Below are 26,179 nucleotides of genomic sequence, written 5' to 3' on the forward strand. Positions count from 1 at the left end.
AGGCACTGTGTGTCTTTATGGTGATAGCATTCCCATTCTTCTCAATGACTGTGGTAGGCTTGGTTATGTGAGTCATCGGCCTATTGGCAAAACCCACACCAATGACTTCACGTAGCCATCAAAATTCTTGCTGTCCACAGGCTTCCAGGTATGACAGAGATGTCTGCCGTGGTGTGATGAGAGAGGAGGCACGCAGGCACTGAGAACCTGTTGCATACTTTTTAGCAAACAAAGCATTTACAAATTTTGTTAAAATTAAATGCTTAATTTTTTTCTCTTTTTTTCTTTTATTGTCATTATATACATAATTGCAATGGATATACATATTCTTTTTTTTTATTATTAACTTGAGTATTTCTTATTTACATTTCGAGTGTTATTCCCTTTCCCGGTTTCCAGGCCAACATCTCCCTAACCCCATCCCTTCCCCTTCTTTATGGGGGTTCTCCTCCCCATCCTCCCCCATTGCCACCCTCCCCCCAACAATCTAGTTCACTGGGGGTTCAGTCTTAGCAGGACCCAGGGCTTCCCCTTCCACTAGTGCTCTTACTAGGATATTCATTGCTACCTATGAGGTCAGAGTCCAGGGTCAGTCCATGTATAGTCTTTAGGTAGTGGCTTAGTCCCTGGAAGCTCTGGTTGCTTGGCATTGTTGTACATATGGGGTCTCGAGCCCCTTCAAGCTCTTCCAGTTCTTTCTCTGATTCCTTCAATGGGGATCCTATTCTCAATTCAGTGGTTTGCTGCTGGCATTCGCCTCTGTGTTTGCTGTATTCTGGCTGTGTCTCTCGGGAGATATCTCCATCCGGCTCCTGTCGGTCTGCACTTCTTTGCTTCATCCATCTTGTCTAATTGGATGGCTGTATATGTATGGGCCACATGTGGGGCAGGCTCTGAATGGGTGTTCCTTCTGTGTCTGTTTTAATCTTTGCCTCTCTATTCCCTGCCAAGGGTATTCTTGTTCCCCTTTTAAAGAAGGAGTGAAGCATTCACATTTTGATCATCTGTCTTGAGTTTCATTTGTTCTAGGGATCTAGGGTAATTCAAGCATTTGGGCTAATAGCCACTTATCAATGAGTGCATACCATGTATGTCTTTCTGTGGTTGGGTTACCTCACTCAGGATGATATTTTCCAGTTCCAACCATTTGCCTACGAATTTCATAAAGTCATTGTTTTTGATGCTGAGTAATTAAATGTTTAATTTTTAGTGTTACTGTGGTTGATAATGTTTGTGTGTATATGCTCATGAGTACACACACACACACACACACACACACACACATACACACACATATATCTGCAAGCTCACTTATGTGGGTGAGGGCATGCCTGTACCATAGCATGTATCTGGAGGTCATAGAATAGTTTGGGGTGCTGGTTTTCTCCTTCCATGTGGAATAGCGTCTCTCTTTTGCCTTTCGCTGCTGTATAACGTAGCTGGTTCATAAGCTCCTGGGATTCTGCTCTCTGCCTTCATCTTACTTTAAGGGTACTGAGATTGCAGTACTCTGAGTACTGTGCTTGGCTTTACAGCAGTTTTGGGAATTTGAACTCAAGTTTCCTGGTGTCTGGCAAATGTTTTGCTCACTGAATCATCTCTCTACATGATCAAGAGAGCTAGGAAACTCATTTCTTGCATAAGGGTCTCGGGCCCAACCTCATGGTGTCCCTGCTTCTTTGTCCAATACACAGGCGCATTGATGCATGCACGCCACTAGGTGGCGCTTTCAAAATTGTTTAAGTCCTGATGTTTAGGACTCACTGGTATTGGGAAGGGAAGGCAGACCTGAGGAGGAAGACATCACATCGAGGAGGTTGCAGTACTGTGTTAGGTGTAGTCATAACATGAGACTGGCCCTTGACTCTATCTGTATTCAGGAGGTGTATGGCTGATATGAAGCCATTGAAAATAACTGAACGGGAGGAAATGGGCAGGTTTCTCTTCACTGGAGTAGTACACAATGAGGGAACTCTGACAGCTTGACAATGGAGTGTATGACTCGGGCAGGCCTTGCCCTTCTCCCCATCCCCTGTGCCCTGCTAAACACTGTTAGGATACATTCCTAAAGGGACTAGCTAACAAGGCCTAGCCCCTTATGTGGCCATTTCCTCCTCCTGACAACCAAGGTCTAAGTATCAAAGTATTTAAGTCCAGCAATCAAAAGCCCTCTTTGGCTCACCTAATTGACATGCCTAATTAAAATTAAACGAGTCATCCTAACACACAGTTTCCCCTAGTTCCTTTATAAACTGCCATTTTCCTGTGTGCCATGTGTGTCTCCTCTCTAACCGGAGGTTGTTCTTTGTTCCCCTCCGGGACAAATACCCCTTTCCTCCTCTCCCTTGTTCGCTTCTCCTTTGCCCTGTATGTCTTGTATCTCCTTTATTCCCTGCCCGCTGTCCCTCTTGGGTAAATAAATTTCCTTTATGCTGAGAACGTGGTCTTGGGGGTCCTGAGCCTATACTATTGCTCACGCATTGTATCGGATGCACTGCATTGGAGTACTGAATGTTGGAAGAAGAGGGCTGGTGTTTATGGCAGACACTGCAATAATGAGCATGACGGTGATGGCTACCACAGTGTCCTGTCACACAGCATCACCCAGTGTGTGTCTGCAGAATTCCAGCAGTCACACTGTTGTTGCTTGTCTGGGTGAGGAGCTCCAGCCAGTTCCTCTCGAGTCAATTTGTCACTAAGCACCATATTAATATCCTATCCAACCTTCTCCCCCATCTGAGGTTTTGCTTTCTATGGTTGGCTGTGGTCCAGATATATTTAACGGAAGATTCCAGAAATGAACAGTTCAGAAGTTTTAAGTTGCACACTGTTCTGAATTGCACATTTAAATCTAGCTTTGTTGCATTCTGGCCCACCCCGCCCCACATGAACATCGTTCGTTCCTATGTACCGCCATGCACTCAGCACTTAGGAGTTCTCTGTGGGCAGAGACGTGCACCAGGCTGACGCTTGCAGTATCATGATACCCGTGTTCAAGCAATTTCTATTTGCTTAATAATGTCTTCAAAGTGCAAAAGTTGTGATGATGTGGGCAATTTTGTTATATAATGTTGTAACTGTGACATTTTATTGTTATTATAAATCTCTTACTGTGCTTAATTAATACACTTTGTTAAAGCTATAGCTAAATAGGAAACAACCCCCCCCCCCCCCGCAGAACATGTGGATTGGACCCTGTTTATGTTTTCAGGTATAGACTGGTCTGGACTGAGCATGCATCTCCTCCAGTTAAAGGGGAACTAACTGTTTAGCAATTGATAAAAGCCAAACTCTTGATGGAGGAAGCGGAGGATCAATTTACAATCTGTCGTGAACGTTTCACTCTGTGGCCTGCCTACCTTTGAGCATGGCTACATTTCACAGGCTTGTCCATATATAGTAAGGTCTTAAATACTTAAAATGAAACATCCCAGTATAGGCACTGTACACTTAGGTTTGGTGTTGTGTGATGGTTAAATGCATCCTTCTGGACCAGACTTCCCCAATTTCCTCATCTGCTGATGGGTAATGATGTAAAGGTTTGGCATGGTGGATGTCAGACACTGCACTGAGGCCCTTACTGTGTGTACTGGCCTGCAGGACATGAAGCCCATACAGAAGAAGTAAGTATAGCTTGTTCCACAAAACACCCAGCAAGCACCATTTTCATCCCATTAGATGTCCCACCACAGACCGAGTGAAATAACTTCCACACAGTTCCACAGTTCCCTGTCTGAGAACCAGATTTCTGACTGTAAGTGTCAATATCTGTTTATCTATTACACTAGATGTTATTTCAGAGAAAGATAGACAAATCTCTTAAACATTTATCATGAAGCTTAATTAGGGATATAACACATCCACGTGCGTACGCACGTGCAGACACACACACACACATGTGCACACATGGAATTGTAAATATAAATATGTGTTAATATTTGTAACAAAACGTTGCTGAAATCCTGCTTGTACCTGCATGAGGCATGCTGTAGTACTTTGAAATTTTCTTTTTTCTTTTTCAGAAGGAGCTGATTGTTTTTTCTTTTAAATTGGATATTTCATTTATTTACATTTCAAATGTTATCCTCTTTCTCAGTTTCCCCTCTGCAAGCCCCCTATCCCATCCACCCTTACCCTGCTTTTAGAGGGTGCTCCTCCACCCACCCACCCTCTCCTGCCTCACCATTCTAGCATTCACACACTGGGCCATCAAGCCTTCACAGGACCAAGGGCCTCACCTCCTATTGATGCCAGAAGAGGCCCCTTCAGCTCCTTTAGTCCTTCCTCTAACTCCTCCATTGGGGTCCCTGTGATCAGTCCAATGGTTGGCTTCGAGTATCTGTATTGGTCAGGATCTGGCAGAACATCTCAGGAGACAGCCGTATTAGGCTGTGAACATGCACTTACTTCTTGGCATTAGCAATAGTGTCTGGGTTTGGTGTCTGCATGTGGGATGGATCCCAGGTGGAGCAGTCTCTGGATGGCCTTTCCTTCAGTCTCTGCTCCACTCTTTGTTCCTGTATTTCCTTTAGACAGGAGCAATTCTGGGTTAAAATTTTGGAGATGGGTGGGTGGCCCCATTCCTTAACTGGGGAGCCATATCTAACCTCTTGATATGGTCTTGACAGGTTCTCCCTCCCCTTTGTGGGTTATTTCAGCTAACATCATCCCCGGGGGGTATGGGGGGAGGCTCTTGCTTTCCTGGCCTCTGGGACTTTCTGATTGCTACTCCCAGTTCCCCATCCCCCATTTCCTGACCCTCTGTCCATCTCCTCCATCTCCTCCCATACATGATTCTGTCCCTCTTTTCCCGTTCCCCTCCTCTCTTCCTCCCAGGTCCTTCCCACTCTCTACTTCCCTTGATGATTTTGTTCTCCCTTCAAAGTAGAACTGAAGTATCCACTCTGGTCTTCCTTCCTCTTGAGTTTCATGTGGTCTGTGAGTTGTATCATGGGTAGTCCAAGCTCTTTGCTTAATATCCATTTATCAGTGAGTGCATACCATGTGTGTTCTTTTGTGTCTGTGTTACCTCACTCAGGATATTTTCTAGATTCATCCATTTGCCTGCAAATTTCATGAAGTCATTGTTTTTAATAGCTGAGTAGTACTCCATTGTGTAGATGTACCATATTTTCTGTATCCATTCCTCTGTTGAAGGGCATCTGGGTTGTTTCCAGCTTCTAGGTATTATAAGTATGGCTGCTTTGAACATAGTGGAGCATGTGTCTTTGTTGTATGTTGGGGCATCTTTTGGGTATTGTAGCTGTGAGCTGATTCCAGGTGCTCTAAAAATTGTGCGCCTTACACAGCAAATAGTTATTTTGGAAGTCCTATATCATGGGACTAGAATTACCAGTTCTGTAAGGAATCATTTGGTATTGTCTTTTGGTTTTTGGCCTGTCTCTCAGTGTGTTCTCCCACAGCAAAGGATAAGGGAAATTTCTGGGGTCCTTTTACAAAAACCCTGATCCTTCACCCTTATGATCAAATCACCTTCTGAAAACCCCTCTCTTCAGCACTACTACCATGGAGATCAAGATAAGAATATGTGAATTCTCTTCCCATAACAGTGGCTTGCTGAGTTAAATGGCTTAGGGTGGGCTATCCCTTGAAAAAGGATATATGTGTGTGTGAGTGTGGATTATCCATTGTTCAAAATGCTTTGGACCAGAGTGTTTGCTATTTCTGTGGGTTCTTTGTGTGTGTGTGTGTGTGTGTGTGTGTGTGTGTGTGTGTGTGTGTATGTGTGTATGCTTGTGTGTGAATGAAAATATATATGAAAACATTTATTTCTTTTTGTGTGTATAGCTATTTTGCCCACCTTCATGTGCCACATGCATGCCTGGTATGTGAGGAGGCCAGAAAAAGAGTCAGTCAGATCCATAGGGATATGGAGCCACTAGCACTTGTGAGCCACTGTGTGGGCACTGGGACTTGAACCCACGTCCTCTGGAAGATGAACCAGCACTTCTAACTAACTAACTAAAATATATATATGTATGTGTGTGTGTGTGTGTGTGTGTGTGTGTGTGTGTGTGTATGTATATATGTATGTATATTATATATAACCACTATATACAATATATCAGAATATACAAATAATTAAAAGTTTGGTGATTGCAACATAAGTCTAAATGTGAAGCTAATTTGTCTCATATATACCATATATACATAGCTTAAGATAATTTTATAAACTAAGCTTTAGTGCAGCTGGGTTTGGCCTAGGTCCCATCCCATGAGGTCAGGCAGGTCAGGTTTATCACTTTCTACCTGTGCTTGGCTTTCAGCTTTCTGGATTAAGGATACTCAACCTATATGGATAATATTCATGGACTCCTCAGTTCTAATGTTCCCTAAGTTTCTTTAAAAATTAAGTGTGAACACAAACAAAAGCCTCTCAGCCCATCCCTAATTTGGACCAGAAGACCAAGAAGCACTTTCTATCTTGCAGAGGCCCCTGTGTGGAGGATGAACAGGTGATCAGGAAAACTGCCTCAATGTTCCACCAGGAATCTTGCAACCCCTCTCAGACGCCATCCTTCAGAGGCAGCAAAGGGTAAGAAACAGGTCCAGAGAGGCTGAGGTGGAAAGGGCCGGCAATTATTTAAAATGCTAGAGATATTTAATTATACTTAGGGAAAAAGGTCTGCTTTCAAATATTTTTAAATATGCAAATCATGACAAATTACTTTTGAGGACCAAATTGATCTTGGACTGTTTGATAGAATGCTCACTTCACTAGAGTTTTTATGCTTTGGTGTCTAGAGTAAAATCTTGAAAAATGACTGTGACTGCCATTCCCTCTTGTAAGAGATTGTGGAAAGCAGGCAGGAAACAGCCCCTCCCAGGGCAGGCAGAGGAGCTCTCAAGCTTGGTGCTTGTTGGCAGGCTTTCTGCCCAGCTTCAAAGGGATTGGAAGGGTGGTGACAGGCTCCAGCCTCGGAATGCAGACACTTCCCAATGGAGAGCCAGGCTCAGCCCTGTGGAAAAGCACCCCCCACCCCCATTCCTGCCCCTCTGAACTGATAGGAAACACTGGTCTGGTGCTTTTCCTCCCTTCCTGGTCCCTGTGAGATGTAAATCAAGGAAGAGAGCAGAGAAAGATCAACACCAAGCCTTTCCAGAGGTCCACCTGATCCCCAAGAGCAGCAGCAGTTCCCTGGGAAAGGTGGCTACATCAGCAGTGTAGGCCCTGTGACTATTGGAGACAGGCTTTTCTGATACAGTGGCAGCAGGATTGTGGAGGAAGAAAGGGGAAGAAAGGAATCCCAGCATCATGCAAAGGTTCAGTTGGAAAATTGGGAGCAAAATAGGGCAGCCAAAACCAAATGGAAAGACTGAAGTCACAGATGGTTGGAAGAAAGGCTGGATACTTCTGATGAGTGTGGCTTTGGGCCCCACAACTGGAGCTTGAAAAGAAGCTGGAGTGCTTAAAATAGAATCGAAATTTCCACCAGCTGTTACCTGATGTCATGCTAGAAACCTGGACACTTGATGATGACTGAGAGTTGAAGCGACTTTGGTGGGTCTTGAACGTGCTGTGGTCTAGGATGTGCTTGTTCGTCATCTCTGACTGAGAACATCATCTCTTGCAGAATATAGTTGAGAAATGTGTTTTGGATGATTCCCTCAGGAAACTCAAACATTCTAATGAAGTCCATTTGCTTGTTTTGCCTCTTTACACACAGTAGGTGGACAGTGAAAATAATACTACTATTTTTCATTTTTGTGATTGAATCTAAGCCTTTCCACATGTGACACGGGCTCTACCACTGATCTATACCCAAGTCCCTACAGTAGCATCATTGAATAAAAGAAAAACACCGAGATCCTCTTACCTACTCCTTCTTCACTTTGCAGATGGCTTACCCTGCACTTAGTGGGAGCAGAAAGAACTCCAGAGGCAGCATAGCAGCCCCAGGTTTCCCCTTGGTCATCCATGGCTTACCTCTTGTATCAGTCTCTTCTGCTTAACTATTCAGGAATGGTGCTTCAAGAGGCAAGGTTCTTTTAGATAGAATTGTGCTCTGTAGCTACATTCCAAGGTAATGTCTGAAGAAACATCGCCCATTGTATATTCTGTTTTATCATAAGAATTGAAAATAAAACCACACAAAATACAATATTGTTCTAAGTATTAAAATGAGTAGGAGACCACAAACAACAGCAGAATCCCAAATAACTGCATGAGAATACAGGCCAAGGACTTGAATAAACTTTGCTTTCAAGGCAATGCACAAGTGGCACACAGTGAGGTTAGGAATGAGAAACATCATTGATGATTTAGAAAATGTACCTGAGCTGCCGTCTCACACACAGGACGGCTGTCATTAAAAGTTTCCACATGTCTGTATGGATGCGAGGAAACTGGAATCTTTATACACTATTATTAGGGGGAAGGAAGGTGAAGTGGCCCAACACCTACAGAAAATATTGTAGAGATGCCTCAGAAATTATAAATACTGTATGCCAGCAATGCTACATGTGGGTAAAGCTATTAAGAGCTGAAGTTTGGAGTAGTATCATGCCTATGGATAAGGTTGTTCAGCAGAGTCAAGAAGCAAGAACAATGTAAATGCATGACTACCTCTCTCTCCTTCTCTCTGTCTTCCTCCCTCTTTTTCCCTCTCTGTCTCCCTCTGTGTGTGTCTGTTTTTCTCTCTGTATATAATTTATATGTCTACATATCACATGTCTATCTATCTATCTATCTATCTATCTATCTATCTATCTATCTATCTATCTACTTATCTATCTATCCTTATAATTCTTCTCTCTATAGAATCATAAAAAGGACACTTTGCCATTTAGATCAGCATCAAGGCACCAGAGCATACTATGAGGGCAGTAAACCAGGCAGCAAAGGGCAGGTAAACATGTGATCCACTTATGTGTGGGATTTAAAGCAGTTAGGATCGAGGGGTTAGCAGGATGGTGTCTGCTGGGGAGGGGCATGGAAAACTGGGGAGATGTCATCCAAAAGGTCTACTGTTGTGTTTTTATAGGGTAAATAAGTTCTAGTTATTTGCTGTACAAATATAGTATCTGTAAACAACAACAATATATTTTGTGATTAAAATTTTCAGGAGCCTGAAGTGGAGGTGGCTGCCAGTAATACTAGTATTTGAGAGATAAAGGTAGGAGGATGAGGGGTCAAAGGCTAGTCTTGGCTATATAACAAGTTCAAAGGTAGTCTAGGATACACGAAATCCTATCTCAAAGAAGTTAACAGAATATCCTGTGTAAGCTGATTTCACAGCAATTCCCCCAACTCAATGAAAAGATAGAAGAAATCTTAGTGGATTGCTGGGGATATTTATTATTTTTACTATAATAATGGTTTCATAGGTATAAGTATATATTGAAATTTATTAAATTATATGTATTACATATTTGCAAATTTCTGTATATCAGGTATAACTTAGCAAAGACTTTGAAGGAAACAAGAACAAACATCTGGGGACCTTGATCCAGATATCCAGATAACCAAAATCAAAATAATGGAGAGGTAGGTATATTTGTTCTGTTATGAGTTTTTTGCCCCCACCTCTTGGGCTCTCTACATTGAACAATATCTGCTTTGTGTAGCTCAAATATGTGTTTATATAGTTGTTAAGAGTATAATTTAAGGTTGAGAGAGCATGTATAAAACACAAAACCTGTAAGTCCCACCTGCCCAGGAACCAGGTAACTTCCTGGAATTCTGAGAATTGTAGTTTTGAGGCAATAACAAAGCCTCATGGGAAAGTATGGTGGCTATAGGTTTGTCCTTATACATTCCTGTAACTCATATATACCCCTGCAACATGTGGCTCAAGGCCATTCTCAGATAAGGAATTCACGGGAATGGTCCTGACGGAAGCCCAACTCTTTGTAGTATTTAATATTTAATAAAGCTTGCTTTAAATTTGGCCAGAAATATTAGAGTTGGTTTTTCTGGTAAATCACATGATTAACACATGCATATTCATAGTTCTTACTACAGCATTAGGCCTCTGAATTCTTGGAAGGAAGAAGTTGTCTTTTCCTAGGTTCTTAATTAAAGAAAGTGGGGTAGTTCAATCAATTTGCTTATTTATGGGCTCATGACCCCCATTCTTTGTGTTCAACTAGATTACCACACAGTTCCCCCAAGCAGCTGTTGAAAATAATTACTTCAAAATGAAGTAAAATGTTTCGTTGACTCCATGCCACACTACATGACCTGCCACAAAAGACTGGTTAAATATAAAAATAACAAAGTGGGTTATTTTGTGTCTAATTTATCTGCAGTACTCTCAACATTCCTTACTCAGAGGGAGAGGACTGTACTCATTGCCCTATAACAACGGTCATGTGTCCCAGCCAGGATCATTCTGTGCCAGTGCTTGCCTTGTGGGTCATGTGAACTGTTTGCTGTTGCTGTAGGAAACACTGTTGACCATGCAAACACGACTTCTTCCCATCACAGACAGGACAGTCTTATAGCAAGCTCAGCCTTTGGTCCAGATTCTTCTCTTGATGCAACACAGGGATTTCTGCATATGCTTGAGACATTGAAGGTAAACTGTGTTTTATTTCTTCTTGTCTTTTTATTTTTGGCAGGGAATGGAAGCTAACACAACATCTTATAAATAGGCTTTAGAATGGGAGGCTATCTGTAAATTCACTTAACGTAGAAGACCGCTGAATGGTTTAGAAGGTCTGCCAAAGAAAGGGACAGAAGCAGCCAAGGCTAAGCTGCTCAGTGCTGGTCTTGGTTATTATGGGAAATGGTAGTCCTTATTTTTTTCTGTGAAGCATTTTTTTCTGTATGTCTTTTAAATATATTTTAACTTTGAGAGAATTTAGATAAATACCTTCATGGGGAATAGCATGAGGATTATGAAGGGGACTTGGGATACCCTAAGGATCTTATGGAACTACTCAAGCAAGACAAACCAATGTGATCAGCTCTAGGTTTTCACTAACCCATTGGTATTTATGAATCACAGCAGGAAATGCCACAGCAGTCCATGGTGGGGTGGACAGGATGGATAGATGAAGATGGTCTCATAAAGGATGACTATTATAGGCTTCAGAAGGGCCAGGTCCAATATATATGAAATGAGTACAGAGAGGACATGTTTAAAACCTCTGCTCCCAATTAACAGAGAAAGTTTTGTATGGCTTTGTGGTTTGTAACTTGAATGAGAGTCATTTCTCATATTGGTATCGCAGTTTACATGTCTAATTAGTAATAATCAAGTTGTCAATGTCATCAATGTCTTTGAATCCGCAGCTGTGTCTAGATAAAAAGAAGCCTCAGGGAATTGCCAGTGATTGTAGATGTGGAGTCACAGGACTGATTCGGATTGTTCCTCTGTCTTTTTGAGTGGGAGTGAGCACCTACGCTCTCTCAGGACCAGTGGAATCCAATGAGATCTAAATGATATGCTTTAGGTTCTCACAAGGTCAAAAGGAAACTATTTTCATTTGAGTTCCTGGTTGCTCTGATTATGGCACCAACCATTACACATGCTTTTAGAACATTGGTGTTGGAAGGAGTGTTAGGAATCCACTGAATCCTCCATAGCCTTTCCATTGTGGAGAGAGGCCAAAAGTCTTTGAGTAGGCACCAGAAAGATGCAGGCCAGAGCCCCTCTGGTACCTGGCTCAGTGATGTGTGTATTACGGATCACCTGTCTCTTATGAGAAGAATGTCCCTGGTGCCTATGACTTCTGAATAGAAGGCAGGATTTCTCACTTGTTCAGAAAACCTTCTTTAGGCCACTTATCATATGTAACTTATGTAAAAGTTAGCACATGGATAATTTATTAAGAAATTTGGCAGTTTAGTTCGCTAACCATCAGATAGATTCCTATTTGTTTAATTGACATGGTGAGGTTGTCCAAGCAGGGAGACTCTCAAATGGGGAACATTGGCGCCATCTCTGCGAGCCTAGAAATGGCTTCTATATAGGGACGGTAAATACTGGCTTGCTGTGTTCTCCTCTAGTCCTTGGAGATAGGAGACACCTTCCAGGAACCATAACTTCTGGATACTTATAGAGATGTCTGCCGATGGAAGCAGTCACACAGTAGAAGGATGTGATGTTGGTCTGTGTTGTTGAGCTACAGGACCCTGACAGACAAACAGTCTGTCAGTTCAGCTACAGCCTGAAAGCAAACTAAATCCAAAATCTTCTATAAATTGAGCTTCTTAACAAACTCCAAATTCCTTACTTTATTTAATAAGTTTTCAGTTAATGGCTCAATATTGTCACAAAAATATGCCATCCCACACCTCTCTCCCTTTTTGTTGAAACAGAGCTTATTTATATTACACTGTAAACTCAGATTCAGAGTCAACAATGTCATTATTTAAATTACTTGCCATGGGCACCATGGCAATCAGGGTTTAGTTTCTGTTTATATTTATTTAGTAGCTTAGATTCATATAATAGCAACATAACATGAGATCAGTGTCACCCATAGAGACTGGTATTCTCAATAGAGACCTGGATACTTTCATTGTGGAGATTGTACCAGTGTAGTACAGGGCCACACTGGTGTCATTCAGCAGGCAGTGGCTAACTGGCAAAGTTCACAGAGAAGATATTGTAGATGATTAACAGACTAGAAGTGCCAACTGTGATTTTTAAATTAGTGGTGCAAACTGGCTTACTTTCACACTGGTTCCATTTGTGTTGAATTTATCTACTCAAATGATTGTTTTAATATTTAATCTTTATTCCTTAGTTAAAATACTTCCTACAGGCAGATACTATATACTGAACATATTTCTCTTGCACTGATAGTCAATGAGTTTTACATATATCTCAAGTAAATAAAGCCTCAGGTTATATATTAAACAGAAGAAGAATCAACAATAAATATTGCTAGAGTAATCTGTAAGACAACCATTGATTGATGAACCTACTTTTCAATTAATTATAGACCTAAAAATATGCAAATAAATACCATACCGTTACATGTACAATACTATCCTCAGTGGGAGTACTATGAAAGAGGAATGAAAATAATCATGGCTGGGGAACATGTATTTAAGCTACCCTGAATACCATGTTTCAATGTGGATTTTTTTAATGTTTATAGGACAAAATAAAGTCATAAATCAAGGCTCTTTTCAAAAACATTAGCAGTGGCAACATCAGGTAGATGGGCTACAAAAAATTGGGGAATCTTTGCTATAGGCTACAAGTGCTGTCTGGTGACATTTTTAGCCTTTGGGTTCATGGAAACTACTGGTGGGTAACTGAATTCTGGAAGGTTTACTTAATGGTCCAAAAGGTATGAGGCAAGAGTCAGAGATGGGCAAGGGGTAGCTAGCTACAAAGAGAGCTGCAGAGCACTCAAGATAATTTGACTCTGAGTTGGAACACTAATTCTCCACAATCATGATCTAATCGGTTAGTCAATCTTGTAGAAACTTCAGCATAGGTTTGATTTTTCTAGGTTTCCTTTTCTAGCATTTTTAGTTCACAGTCCTTACAGTCAAGTATGAAGGAGTTTCATCCAAGCCAGATTCGGGAGTGTCCACATTATTCAAATGATCAGTACTCATCTTTCTCATCACAGGCTTTTACTGTATAGCCTAGGCTTGCCATCAATTTACCATCCTCTTATCTCAGCCTTTTAAGTGCCAGGTTTGTGTCACAATACCTGGCATTGATTTCTTCTTATAGTAGAATTCATATGCAGAAGTAGAGAAAGCACTACTCTACTTCTGGTGAAAGCATTTTTCACCAGAAGACAGATGATTGGGTTTTATTTAAACAACTGTGTAATTCACACCTGAAGTTTCCAGGCAGGTCAGAGGTTGCAGTCTTGAAGATGTGATAAGATTCACCTATGGTAGAGAAAGTTGTCTCTGAAAAAAATTAAGGGAAACATTTAAGTAACACAGACATAGTCCAGTAGGCTACAGAGAGACTCCTACTAAGGCTGTGGCATGCTGATTCCCACAGGAAGGTCTCTAAGTGTTGTAGAACCTGAGCCCACAGGCACAAAATGGACTTGGTGAGAACTGAGAGTGCAGGGATGCTGACGGTGCTTTCACTCCCCTGTGAGACCCACCTTCCGAGTGTGAGGGAACCTACTTCCTTAGGAAGAAAGGTACATGTGTAAGAAGGGCCAGCACTCACAAGTGGCATTAAGTTCTCTGGACTTTGCACTCGTTGGTATGTACTTGTGTCATTGGAAGGAAACTTACTGTGACCCAACTTGAAGGACTCTTGGAGGTCGAGGAAATCTGAGGCACATCAAGGAGGCAGGCCCATCAAAGAACTGGAACTCTGGCTAGTCTGATGCTTCAGCAATCAGCCTGTAGAGTTCTGGCAATGTCAGCATTGTTGTGTTTTTCCACTTGGAGTCAGTAGATGGTTACCTTTCTATTGCTGTGGTCAAACAGCACACAACTGAGGCAACTTAAAGGCAGAAAGAGTTCCAGAGCGTGATAATCCAGGATGGCAGAGCAGACAGAGAAGGAAGAAGGAGCAGAATGCTGGGGTCTGGCTCACATCTTGAGCCATAGGTAAGAGGCAGAGAACAAACTTGTTCTGAAGTGAGGCACTGAGACCTCAAAGTTCTCTCCTAATGACATATTTCTTCCAACAAGTCCATATCTCCTAGACCTCACAAAACAGCACCACCAATTGGGAACCAGGTTTTTCTATGCCAGAGTCTAGGTGGACATTCTCATTCAAATCACTGCAGATACTGTGAGGGGGAAATAGCACCACCATCAACAGCACAGGTACCGTGTTTCTGATTATTCTCTAGTTGGTGTTAAGACCCTTTGTGCTGAGGGCTATGAGGGTAGTATGCAACCTGCCTTCCATAGCCATAACTGCGTTGGTGGACATCTGTTCTTTCTGTGATTTTAGGAGCATGGCTCTGTCTTTTGTCACCTTCCTAAAATAGGATGGAAATCTACAGATACGTCTGTGAGTAGGCACTTTCCACATCACCCGAAAACCACATACTTTTCTGTCTTAAGGGGAGTGAATAACTCCCTCACGTAACCTGCACCCCTCAGCACTGGAATCATGTCACTCAAGTGTAACCTGCCTACCTGGTGATGCCCTAGTTCCTCTTAGGACATCTATGGCTGGTAAACTATTTTTTCCTAGTATGAACTGTGGTTTTATTGGCATCTCATAGCTGAGCTCAGAGCACTTTTGATTTGGTGGTGGGATAAAACCTGGAGTCTGGCAGTTGCAGTAGAAATCACTAAAAGATAAGAGAGTTCCCAGGGCTTAAAGTGTAATGGGGGAACTCTCAGGGCATAGGCTTGGGCTCTGGTGCCGGTCCCAGTGAGACAGAGCCATCTGAGGAACATGGAAGTTCTGGCAGCAGGCAGGACTCATTATCACTGGGGGTTACCTGATTTTCCTACAGTTCATTTGAATGCTGGAATTTTTGATACTCAAAAAGGGCAATTTCACTGTTGCTTCTTGGTTCTGATTTTATTCTCACCACCTTAGCATTCTTCTACACTTGGGCATCAAGACTCCACAGGACTAAAGGCCTCCCTACCGTTGATGCCAGATAAGGCCATCCTCTACTACATATGCAGCTGGAGCCATGGGTCCCTTCATGTGTACTCTTTGATTGGTGGTTTAGTCCCTGGGAGCTTTGTGTGTGTGGGGGGTCTGGTTGGTTGATATTATGTTCTTCCTATGGAGTTGCAAATCTCTTCAGCTCCTTCAGTCCTTCCCCTAATTCTTCCACTGGGGTTCACATGCTCAGTTCGATGGTTGACTTGCGAGCATCAGTATTAGTCAACCTCTAGCACAGCCTCTCAGGGGACAGCATACCAGGCTCCTATCAGCAAGCACTTTTTGGCATCAGCAATAGTGTTTGGGTTTGGTGCCTGCGGCTATTCGGCTCAGGCAGTCGAACGATCTCTGGTGCTCTTGCCAGTATCTGGTTTACTTACAGAATGAATAATATTATTAATTAGCAGAGATGTTCAGACATATGGAGGAGATGATGATGGAGAGAGAAAGGTGACAGGATCTAGAATCACCTAGGAGACAGACATCCAGGTGTCGGTGAAGGAGTTCCCAGGCTGGGTTCATTGCAGGTGGAAGAGCCACTTTCATTGTAGACAGTAGTGAGTGGTGGCTTTCTCAGGTTGAATACAAAGAAGAAAATGAGTTGCATTCATTATTCTCTGCTTCCTGGACTGGACACAATGTGACCTGCTACCTCACACTCCCACCACCATGGCTTCTCTGCTCGGTGGATAGCACCCGTAGGCCCTTAACAAAATCAACCCTTCCTAAAGTCATGTATTTTATTCACAGACACATATAAAGAAAATTAACTAATACTGATGTCCACATGTGCTAAATGCATGGGGGCTGTCACAGAATTGTAGGGAAAGGGCCAACTTAATGTGACCATCAATATTTGAGACATTTAAGAAGAGTCTCAAAATCTTTCACAAAATGTTTACATTAAAAATATTTATTTTGTATATGTGTCCTCTCCTACACATGTCACAGTATGTGTGGAGGTCAGAGGACAACCTACAAAAGTCAGTTCTATCCTCTTACCATGTAGGTTCCAGGAATTGCACTCAGGCCGTCATGCTTAGGGCCTGATCTACACCATGAGAGTTGTGTTATGAATTCCTCTCAAGACTGGGGACCTGATTGTTCACCCCTAAGTGTCAGGAGGTGTCATATTTGCATTATCTCTTTCAGCCCTGGTGTTCTCAACTTGGGAGAGCTCCTTGGTTTATGACACCAAGCTCCAGTCTTCACACAGCTTTCTCTCAGGGGGTTTGTTAAAGTTTTCTCTTCTTATAAGAGCACCAGACATGGGATTAGGCACTAGTGACTCTAATGGCTTCATTTACTTGATCATTTAAAGATATTAATTTTCCAGACAAGTTCATACTGATAGACACTGGTGGCTGGGGCATCCATCTATTTGGAAGATCCAACTCAGTTTACAACAGAATCTATCCTCATAATATTTAACTCATCTCTCCAGTTGAAAGGTGATTGTGTCATTGTGCTAAATATAACCTTTTTTTCCCCACTTTGTAAACATGAACTGGGAAACAGAGGGAAAGCCCAGTTCTAAGTGAAGAGGTGACCTAGGGATCTGCTCAGATGTTTGAGTTTGTTGGTCAAATTTGGAAACTGTAATGTGGTTTTTTTTTTTTTTTTTTTTTTTTATAACTTAGGCTAGACCCATTTGGCTGCCTATCTCAATGACAGGGACTACTCATTCTTATTGGATCAATAACCAATTAATGAGATAAAATCACTTTGTTAACACTTTAATTAAAGTCACCCAACCTTTGAAATTAGAATTCAAATTTTGCTGAACATTATCTGTGTGGCCCTAGGCATGTCAATGAACTGTCTGGATTTCAGTGTGCTGTCTGTGAAATTTTGACACTGAATTAATCTTTAACTCACATATTTTTGTCTGGAACTTAACAAAATTATATTATTGTTAGAGTATTGAAGGATGAAAGTACTTTTAGAAAATGGGCTCGGCAGGGGGAAAATAAATCAACTGTACAGTGTTTATCTGCGTCACTATCACCAGTTACTGAAAAGTGGATCAGAACACAGCCCAGGAGCCCAGAATTGTCTCTTCCTCAGTCTAACTTTGGTTTTTGAGACAATGTCTTCTTATGTAGCTCAGGCTGTGCTTGAACTCCTGATCAATCCTCAGTACTCTGTCTCCTGAGAGCTGGGATTCCTCTATGCATCCTAATATTTAGATTCCTATATACCTTAGTGTATTTAACATCTACCACTTGCAAGAAATGGACCAGCACACAGGTAGTCAGCAGGAACAGTTGACGTTTTCCAGGTGGTCATTCATAGTGGGTTAGCAGTGTCAGAATGTGTGTTACTTCAACATGCCGTTTTTGGCTTTAAAAGAACTATTTTTTCTTCTTTTACTCTTAACGTTTTTATTCAACATTCATTTTTCAATTATTAATGTTTGTCATATTTTATTTTTTCAGTGTTTATTAACTTCTTTTTTAATTGCATATTTTTTATTTACATTTCAAATGTAATCCCCTTTCCCAGTTTTCTGTCCATAAACCCCCTATTCCACCTCCCTCACCTTTCTTCTATGAGAGTTTTCACCCCCAAACACCCACCCTTTCCTGCCTCCCCACCTTGACATTCCCCTACATTGGGGTGGGGGGTCCAGCCTTGGCCGGACCAAGGCTTCTCCTCCCATTGGTGCTCCACAAGGCCACTCTCTGCTACATATGCAGCTGGAGCCATGGGTCTGTCCATGCGTACTCTTTGGGTTTAGTCCCTGGGAGCTCTGGTTGGTTGGTATTGTTGTTCTTATGGGGTGGCAAGCCCTTCAGCTCCTTCAATCCTTTCTCTAACTCCTCCAGTGGGGACCCCATTCTTAGTTCAGTGGTTTTCTGCTAGCATTCACCTCTGTATTTGTCATACTCTTGCAGAGACTCTCAGGAGAAAGCTATATCAGGTTCCTGTCAGCATGCACTTCTTAGCTTTATCAATCCTATCTAGTCTTGGTGGTTGTATGTATGTCGGCTGGATCCTCAGGTGGGGCAGGCTCTGAATGACCATTGCTTCAATCTCTGCTCCAAACTGTCTCCACATCTCCTCCTATCAATATTTTTGTTCCCCCTCTTAAGAAGGACTGAAGCATCTGCACTTTGGTTCTTCTTCTTGAGCTTCATGTGGTCAGTGAATTGTAGCTTGGATAATTCAAACTTTTGGGCTAATATGCACTTGTCAGTGAGTGCATACCATGTGTGTTTTATTGTGATTGAGTTACCTCACTCAGGATGATATTTTCTTTTCTTTCTTTCTTTCTTTTTTTTTATTAACTTGAGTATTTCTTATTTACATTTCGAGTGTTATTCCCTTTCCCGGTTTCCGGGCCAACATCCCCCTAACCCCTCCCACTCCCCTTCTTTATGGGTGTTCCTCTCCCCATCCTCCCCCCATTGCCGCCCTCCCCCAACAATCACGTTCATTGGGGGTTCAGTCTTAGCAGGACCCAGGGCTTCCCCTTACACTGGTGATCTTACTAGGATATTCAATGCTACCTATGAGGTCAGAGTCCAGGGTCAGTCCATGTATAGTCTTTCGGTAGTGGCTTAGTCCCTGGAAGCTCTGGTTGCTTGGCATTGTTGTTCATATGGGGTCTCAAGACCCTTCAAGCTCTTCTAGTTCTTTCTCTGATTCCTTCAACGGGGGTCCTGTTCTCAGTTCAGTGGTTTGCTGCTGGCACTCACCTCTGTATTTGCTGTATTGTGGCTGTGTCTCTCAGGAGAGATCTACATCCGGCTCCTGTCGGCCTGCACTTCTTTGCTTCATCCATCTTGTCTAATTGGATGGCTGTATATGTATGGGCCACATGTGGAGCAGGCTCTGAATGGGTGTTCCTTCTGTCTCTGTTTTAATCTTTGCCTCTCTCTTCCCTGCCAAGGGTATTTTTTTTCCCCTTTTAAAGAAGGAGTGAAGCATTCACATTCTGATCAACCATCTTGAGTTTCATGTGTTCTATGCATCTAGGATAATTCAAGCATTTGGGCTAATAGCCACTTATCAATGAGTGCATACCATGTGTGTTTTTCTGTGATTGGGTTACCTCACTCAGTATGATATTTTCTAGTTCCATCCAATTTGCCTATGAATTTCATGAAGTCATTGTTTTTAATAGCTGAGTAGTACTCCATTGTGTAAATGAACCACATTTTGTGTATCCATTCCTCTGTTGAAGGGCATCTGGATTCTTTCTAGCTTCTGGCTATTATAAATAAGGCTGCTTTGAATATAGTGGAACATCTGTCTTTTTTATATATTGAAGCATCTTTTGGGTATATGCCCAGGAGTGGTATAGCTGGGTCCTTAGGTAGTACTATGTCCAATTTTCTGAAGAACCTCCAGACTGATTTATAACTAATTTTTTAATTAAAAGTCATTATATATATTTATAATAAATACATTTAAAATTTTGTGTGTATATATACATATATATGTGTATATATATATATATATATATATATATATATATATATATATATATAGTGTGTGTGTGTGTGTGTGTGTGTGTGTGTGTGTGTGTACCATGGCTTGTGTATGAAGGTCTGAAAGTAACTTGTAGGACTTGGTTCTTTTCTTCCACCCGAGGATCAAACTTAAGTTGTCAGGTTTGGTGGCAGATGTCATTAACTGAGCCATCTCTGTGGTTCAGTGATTTATTTTTCTGAAGAATTACTTCCTTTCTTCCAGCACTAGTAATGAAATCTTGGACTTGTGCATCTTATACAAGCATCCTACCTGTGGGCTACACTCACAGCTATGAAGTTATTTCTGCATCTGATATCATATTGAATCTAGTGTTAGTCACTTCTTCCCTGACAATGGAGTTTTCTGGGTGTAATACTAATGTGGTTATCTTGGCATTAAAAACCCCTACTAATAATAGAATCTTGAGTTTAAATAGAGATTTGGATATCCTCTTTCTTTATTACATTGTGTGTTACAATATTCATTGTAACATAAAGCTTTTATTTTTCTTTTCTGTCATAAAATCGTGGCCCTTGATTAGGAAAAAAAAATGACATGAGGTAGACCAGATGTCTCAACCTTATTTAGTTCAATCAGTCATCACCTTCTCTTTGTCTAAGAAAAATGGGGCAGAGAAGCTTCAGTGAGGCCTGGACTTTATTTTCCATTTGGACTTTCCAAAGCAAACAGAGCTGAGATGCCTATATCTGCTGGCTGCATTGGGTCACTATGTGGATTTAACCTTTAAGAAGGTGGATATTATTACTGTGAAGAGAAAGGGAACTCAAACTGTCAGTGTTTTGTCTTTATTATTGAGCACCCCTCAAAAACAACAAAGTCACAACAAACCCCCGTGCCTCGAGAGACAGAGGACTCAAGAGCAACTCAACTCTGGGGTGATGCTTAAGATCTCCACATGAAACTGGAGGGTCCAGCTCTCAGGACAGCAGCCTTGCCTTAGTTAAAAGTTAGATAAGAAATGTTTTTAGAATTTGGTTTTTAAAAAATCAAATTGCACTTAACAAGAGTAGATTTCGCAGTAATGTACAAAAGGGTCAGACATCACAATAGGTACCCAGACGTGAGAACCAGATGCACACAAAGGCTTTGAAGTGACACTTATTCCAAGGTCATCACCTAGCTATGAAGGCTAAGGCTGGTGGGGATAGTGAGGACTTTTGATCTAAGATTCCCAGAGCGTGCACAGATGAGAGAAATGGTGCCTTGGACCATTTTCAGTCACTTTATAAAGTTTTACTTTAAAATTTCAGTGTATGTTAATGGTTCAAGTTACCCACTCATTCAGAAGGAGTCATTCCAGAGATAGATTTAAAAAAATAGCCATCATAAAACAGAAGGCCTGCTATTTCTCACTAGCTGAGCATTCTGGGTTGACTCCCTAGAAATGAAAAGAAAAATATTCCACCACTCAGCTTACTGTTGAGGCCCCAGTACTTGGTGCTTGGTGCTTGGTGTTTAGCACCTGTCCTCCTGTGAGGTTTTAAAGTAGCAGCCATCACTATCTCACTTTTCTCCATCCAGGGTCCCCTTGGAGGAGGTTTCTACAAATCACTTTGTAACTTCTATTGAAGTCAAATGCAGAACTTGTACCAACCCAGGCGTCTCAGAGACTTTTAGTCATCACCAGCAGTAACTTTTCTGTAGCCACAGCTATTCAAACTTGAATATGGTGCTAGGCTAATGAGTCCTCTATTGGTAGATGGCATAGATACAGAGAACTGACAAGTCCTTGCTCTACTTGGTTCCCATCACAAGGGATGATGAAGAAATGACAGACATACATATAAAAAGGTGATGATTGATTGATCTGGGCTCTCTGATGGAGGAGTTGTAGCAACCCAGAAGCTCAGCTTGTTTATTATATGCAGTTGAATAGGAAGATGAGGTTATTGTTTAAAACTGAACAAAGAATTATTACAGGTAAACAAGGAGATAGGTTTGTTATACAGAGCTGAACAAGGAGGCAGGCTTAGCTAATTTCAGTAGGGATAGTGTCTGGAGGGGGTCAGTCTTCAGGTTGTAATTTGTTTGAGGGAAGGCAACTGTGGTGGACATTTTCTACATGTACTGTCAGCATTTGCACTTGAACCCAATGAAGGCTTTTCTAAGCCACTGAGCCTAGTTTGGGGGCAGGTGTTGAGACTTGCATGGGACTGAGACACTGGGGTCCTTGACAAGGCTCTGTCCATGTCAACAATTGTGACTCTATTATTCTATTGCATAGGAGAATGACTTGGGGTTTCTATTGCTGTAATGAAATACCATGTCCAAAAACCAAGTTGGGGAGGAAAGTCAGGGCAGGAACCAAACAGGGCAGGAACCTGGAGGCAAGAGCTGATACAGAGGACATAGAGGGGTGCTACTCACTTACTTGTTCAGCCAACATTCTCATAGAATCCAGGCCCACCAGAACAGGAATGGGATTGCCCACAATGGGTTGGGTCCTCTTTCACCAGTCACTAAGAAAATGCTCTACAGGCTTGCCTGTAGTCTGATGTAATTTTTTTTCTCCTTTTTATATTTTATTATCACTTGGTAGGTTTTGCCTTTCTGCTGCTATTTTAATCAGGGTCCTCTAGGGTCATAGAAATTCTGGAATTTCAATCTATATTTGTCTGATGTAATTTTATAGAGGCATTTTCTCAATCAAGACTCCAGCCTCTCTGATGATTCTATCAAGCTTGTATCAAGTTGACATAAAATTAGCCAGGACAGAGGACATTTTCCTAATACTTGAGTGCAAAGAGTCCTGATTTTCTTGTTTCCTAAAGTAACTATGCTGCTGAGATGTAGGCCACCTCAATAGGTTCTTGAAAATGCAGTGACTTAATAACAAGCATGGCGAATGTCTGATTCCAAAGAAGGAGAGAGTTTTCCTACCAAAGTGTGCCAGTACACAGAGCAATGTGTAGCTGTCTCAGCATACCTTAATTGCCATTTCAGAAGATTCCTAGCCTGCCTATGTGCTATTTACAGATCTTAGAGAGAAAAAGAAAACATTTGTATGTCATGCTTATACTAATACTTGTAATCAGCCCAGTGGCAGCCACTTGCTTGATTAGATCATTAGAAAGTTCTCTTTTCTACTTTTGGACTACTTAATGGCAACCTGATTTACATGGGGCCTTTCTCATGATTCAAAGACATTAGTCACCAGAAAAATCACTGCCAGATGTGTTTAAAAAATAAGTGCTAATACATGACATTCTAACCCACAGTTTCCCCTTTTATTTCGCAATCTTAGAATAATTGATTATCCTTGGTATACATCTATAGCAGATCTAGACTCAGCCAAAATGTTAGAAGTCTAAGCATTAGCTCTAAGAAGCAACTTATATTCAATGCAAGAGTTGAATTTTTTTCACTTTGTGGAGCTTCCTGGGTTCTATATACTATATATACTATATACTAAATAAGACTGCATAGCTTGCGTGAGTTGAGATGTGGTGAGGAGGCAGTTCTCAGTGTGGGTAGTGTTATCAGTAGTCCACAAATAATTCCTCAGACAATTCTAAGAGCTAGCCTGATTAAATTGGTTGATGAAAAAATATTTTAGGTGTCATTGTAATGGTTTTTTAGAGTTGCCATCTACTATTCTAAAACTCAGATGAATTGGGGAATTCTTAATATAAAAGAAAGTGTTCCAAACAGATTGGAAGCAATTGCCTATTTTGATTTTCATGTAAGTGGAAAAATAACATTGTATAAAAGGAAAGCTCTGTGTTCAGAATAATAAATACATGCTCAAAGTTAATAGTCTGTTTGGACATACACCCTTTATTGCTTATGGAACTTAAAGAAGAGAAAATTATCAAATTCATGTTTCTCTAAGTAGTATCTTGGAGTCTACTTGTAGATACTAGTTGTATCTAGTCAGTCTACTAATGAAGTATTGTATTTATTAATAATGATGTAAAGATGAGTTTTTGCAAGATGCTATACTTTGTATAATTTAATCCTTAAAAGACTATTATGGGGGGTGGGGATTTAGCTCAGTGGTAGAGCGCTTACCTAGGAAGCGCAAGGCCCTGGGTTCGGTCCCCAGCTCCGGAAAAAAAAGAACCAAAAAAAAAAAAAAGACTATTATAAGATATGACAACAATAACCACTCCTTTTTGTAGATTAAGTAGAGTCTTGTTGGCGAATTACCCAGGTTACATGCTGGAAGGTAGAAGATAGGCTTGAAGAACTATCTGAGATGGGCTAAATGTAACAAAGCTTATTTCAGCAAGAGTAATATTCACAAATTAGGCAATGTTCCACTTGATCTTTAACTTCATCCTTAGCCCATGTTACCATCAAAGGCCATTTGAACATCCCTGGTCTGGGCTGCCTCCAGGAGCCATGTTGATGTTCGAGGGAGAGCTGCTGCTTTTCTTTCTCCTTTTTCCTTTCAAAGTCCTGACTGGGTAGGGTGCAAGAGCCCTGGTACCATGGGTGCAGGAAACTGACTCTCACCGCTCACCTGGGTGGTGTGGGAGAGCTTGTTTCACCCTTTACCAGCTGCTTGATTCAGGAAAGCAGGCACATGTCTTGCCTGGACATTGCTGTACAGCTGGCTCTGGTGGCATGGGCTCAGGAGAGAGCCTGAGTGCTGGAGAGCCAGTCCCACTCTTTGCTGGCTGCTGAAAGTAGGAGAGCTAGTCCCACACCATTCCTGGAAACACCAAGAAATCTGGCTCTGATGACTCAGGTGAAGAAGGGATGATGGCCTGCATAACTTAATTAGCACTCAAGCCCAGACTCAAGGCTTTGGGTTGGATCACAACATCTACACTTTGAGTTCAATCTACACTTTCTATTAACTGCTGGAATTTGTGAAGAGACCAGTCCTGCAGAACCAAAGCTTCAGGATCTCCATGACAAAGAGCAACAACAGGATTTGTGAGAAGAGTCCAGTATAGCAGAAGTCAGAAGCCTCAAACCAGACCAATAACTCATTGCAATGAATTGCACATAAAGTCATTTGGGCAAAAGGATGTACTGTGTGACTCACTACAACAACACAGCATCCATAGCAAGATTTTGTTTTGTTTTGCTTTTACTTTTATTTATTTATTTTGGGAGGGGGTGGTTGCAAGGGTGGAGTGTAGATATGGAGGGATGAGAGTGATGAGTGGGAATAGGGAGATGAAATTCACAAAGAATCAATGAAAAGAATGACAAAACAAAACAAAACAAACAAAACCCCAAAAGAATGCATTTAATTGGGGCTTGCTTAAAGTTTTGGCAGGTTAGTTTATGATCATCATAGTGGGAAGTAGGCAGGCTTAGTGATGGAGCTGTACATGAGAGCTTTATATCCTGATCAGTAAAGAGAAAGAATGAGAGAGAGAGAGGGAGAGAGAGAAAGAGAGAGAGAGGCAGAGAGACAGAGAGAGACAGAGACACAGAGAGAGACAAAGAGAGACAGAGAGAGAAACAGACAGACAGATAGACAGCAGATAGAGACAGACAGACAGGCAGTCAGAAAGACAGAGACTGGGCATAGTGTGGGCTTTTGAAATTTCAAAATCCACTCCCAGTGATCTATTTCCTCCAACAATGCCACACCTTCTAATTTTTTCCAATCAGTTCTGCAATTAGAGATCAAGCATTTAGATATATGAGCCTATTGAGGCTATAATCTTTCAAACCACCATAGCAGGTGAGTCCAGACTGTGTCAAATTCATAATTAAAGCCAACTATCACAACTCTTGTCAATTTGACACATAATTATTTCACTTTTTTCCTCTTACACAAAGCAGAATATTACAGGTTTATTCACAAAGTTATTCCGTGAAACATTTCAAATGGCTTTTGCTCTCTCCTGTACAATCACTTTTAATATATAACTATCTCCTTCTTGCCTCATGTTTATCTCAAAATGTAAAATACTATCCATGTTTAAAAGTCTCCATAGTCTTTTAATATGATACTTTAAAAATCAAAAGCTGTTTAACTGTGAGCTTCATACTTCCAACACACAGAAGCACAAATAATCATTCCTCAAAGGTAAAAAATCAGAACATAGCAAAGTATAATTAAACTAAAAGTAAAAGCTTAAATCCCCAGTGGAGCAGAGAAAACATTGTATCTGGTAGATCCACATCTGGAATATGGGGCTTGGAAAGTGATCAGCTGGACTCCAAAATGC

General features: G+C 41.4%; 1 protein-coding gene across 11 annotated transcripts in view; it reads left to right on the forward strand.

The window, feature by feature from the left end:
• Positions 1 to 10,379: 10,379 nt before the first annotated feature.
• The window catches only part of Rp1 (RP1, axonemal microtubule associated), a 462,084-nt gene continuing 446,284 nt past the window's right edge, over positions 10,380 to 26,179 (forward strand). For 5 of the 11 annotated variants that reach the window (XM_039110769.2, XM_039110770.2, XM_063288396.1 and 2 more), the window contains exon 1: positions 10,404 to 10,541. Coding sequence is in view for 3 of the 11 variants with exons in the window: in XM_017593623.2 (XP_017449112.1) it covers positions 10,524 to 10,541 (18 nt within the window). In the remaining 8 variants the exon portion in view is untranslated. Of the gene's footprint in view, positions 10,542 to 26,179 lie in introns of all 11 variants that reach the window. The other 6 variants (XM_008763558.3, XM_017593623.2, XM_063288395.1 and 3 more) reach the window with 4 other exon arrangements.

This window comes from Rattus norvegicus, chromosome 5, assembly GCF_036323735.1.
Source record: "Rattus norvegicus strain BN/NHsdMcwi chromosome 5, GRCr8, whole genome shotgun sequence".
Classification (NCBI taxonomy): Eukaryota; Metazoa; Chordata; class Mammalia; order Rodentia; family Muridae; genus Rattus; species Rattus norvegicus.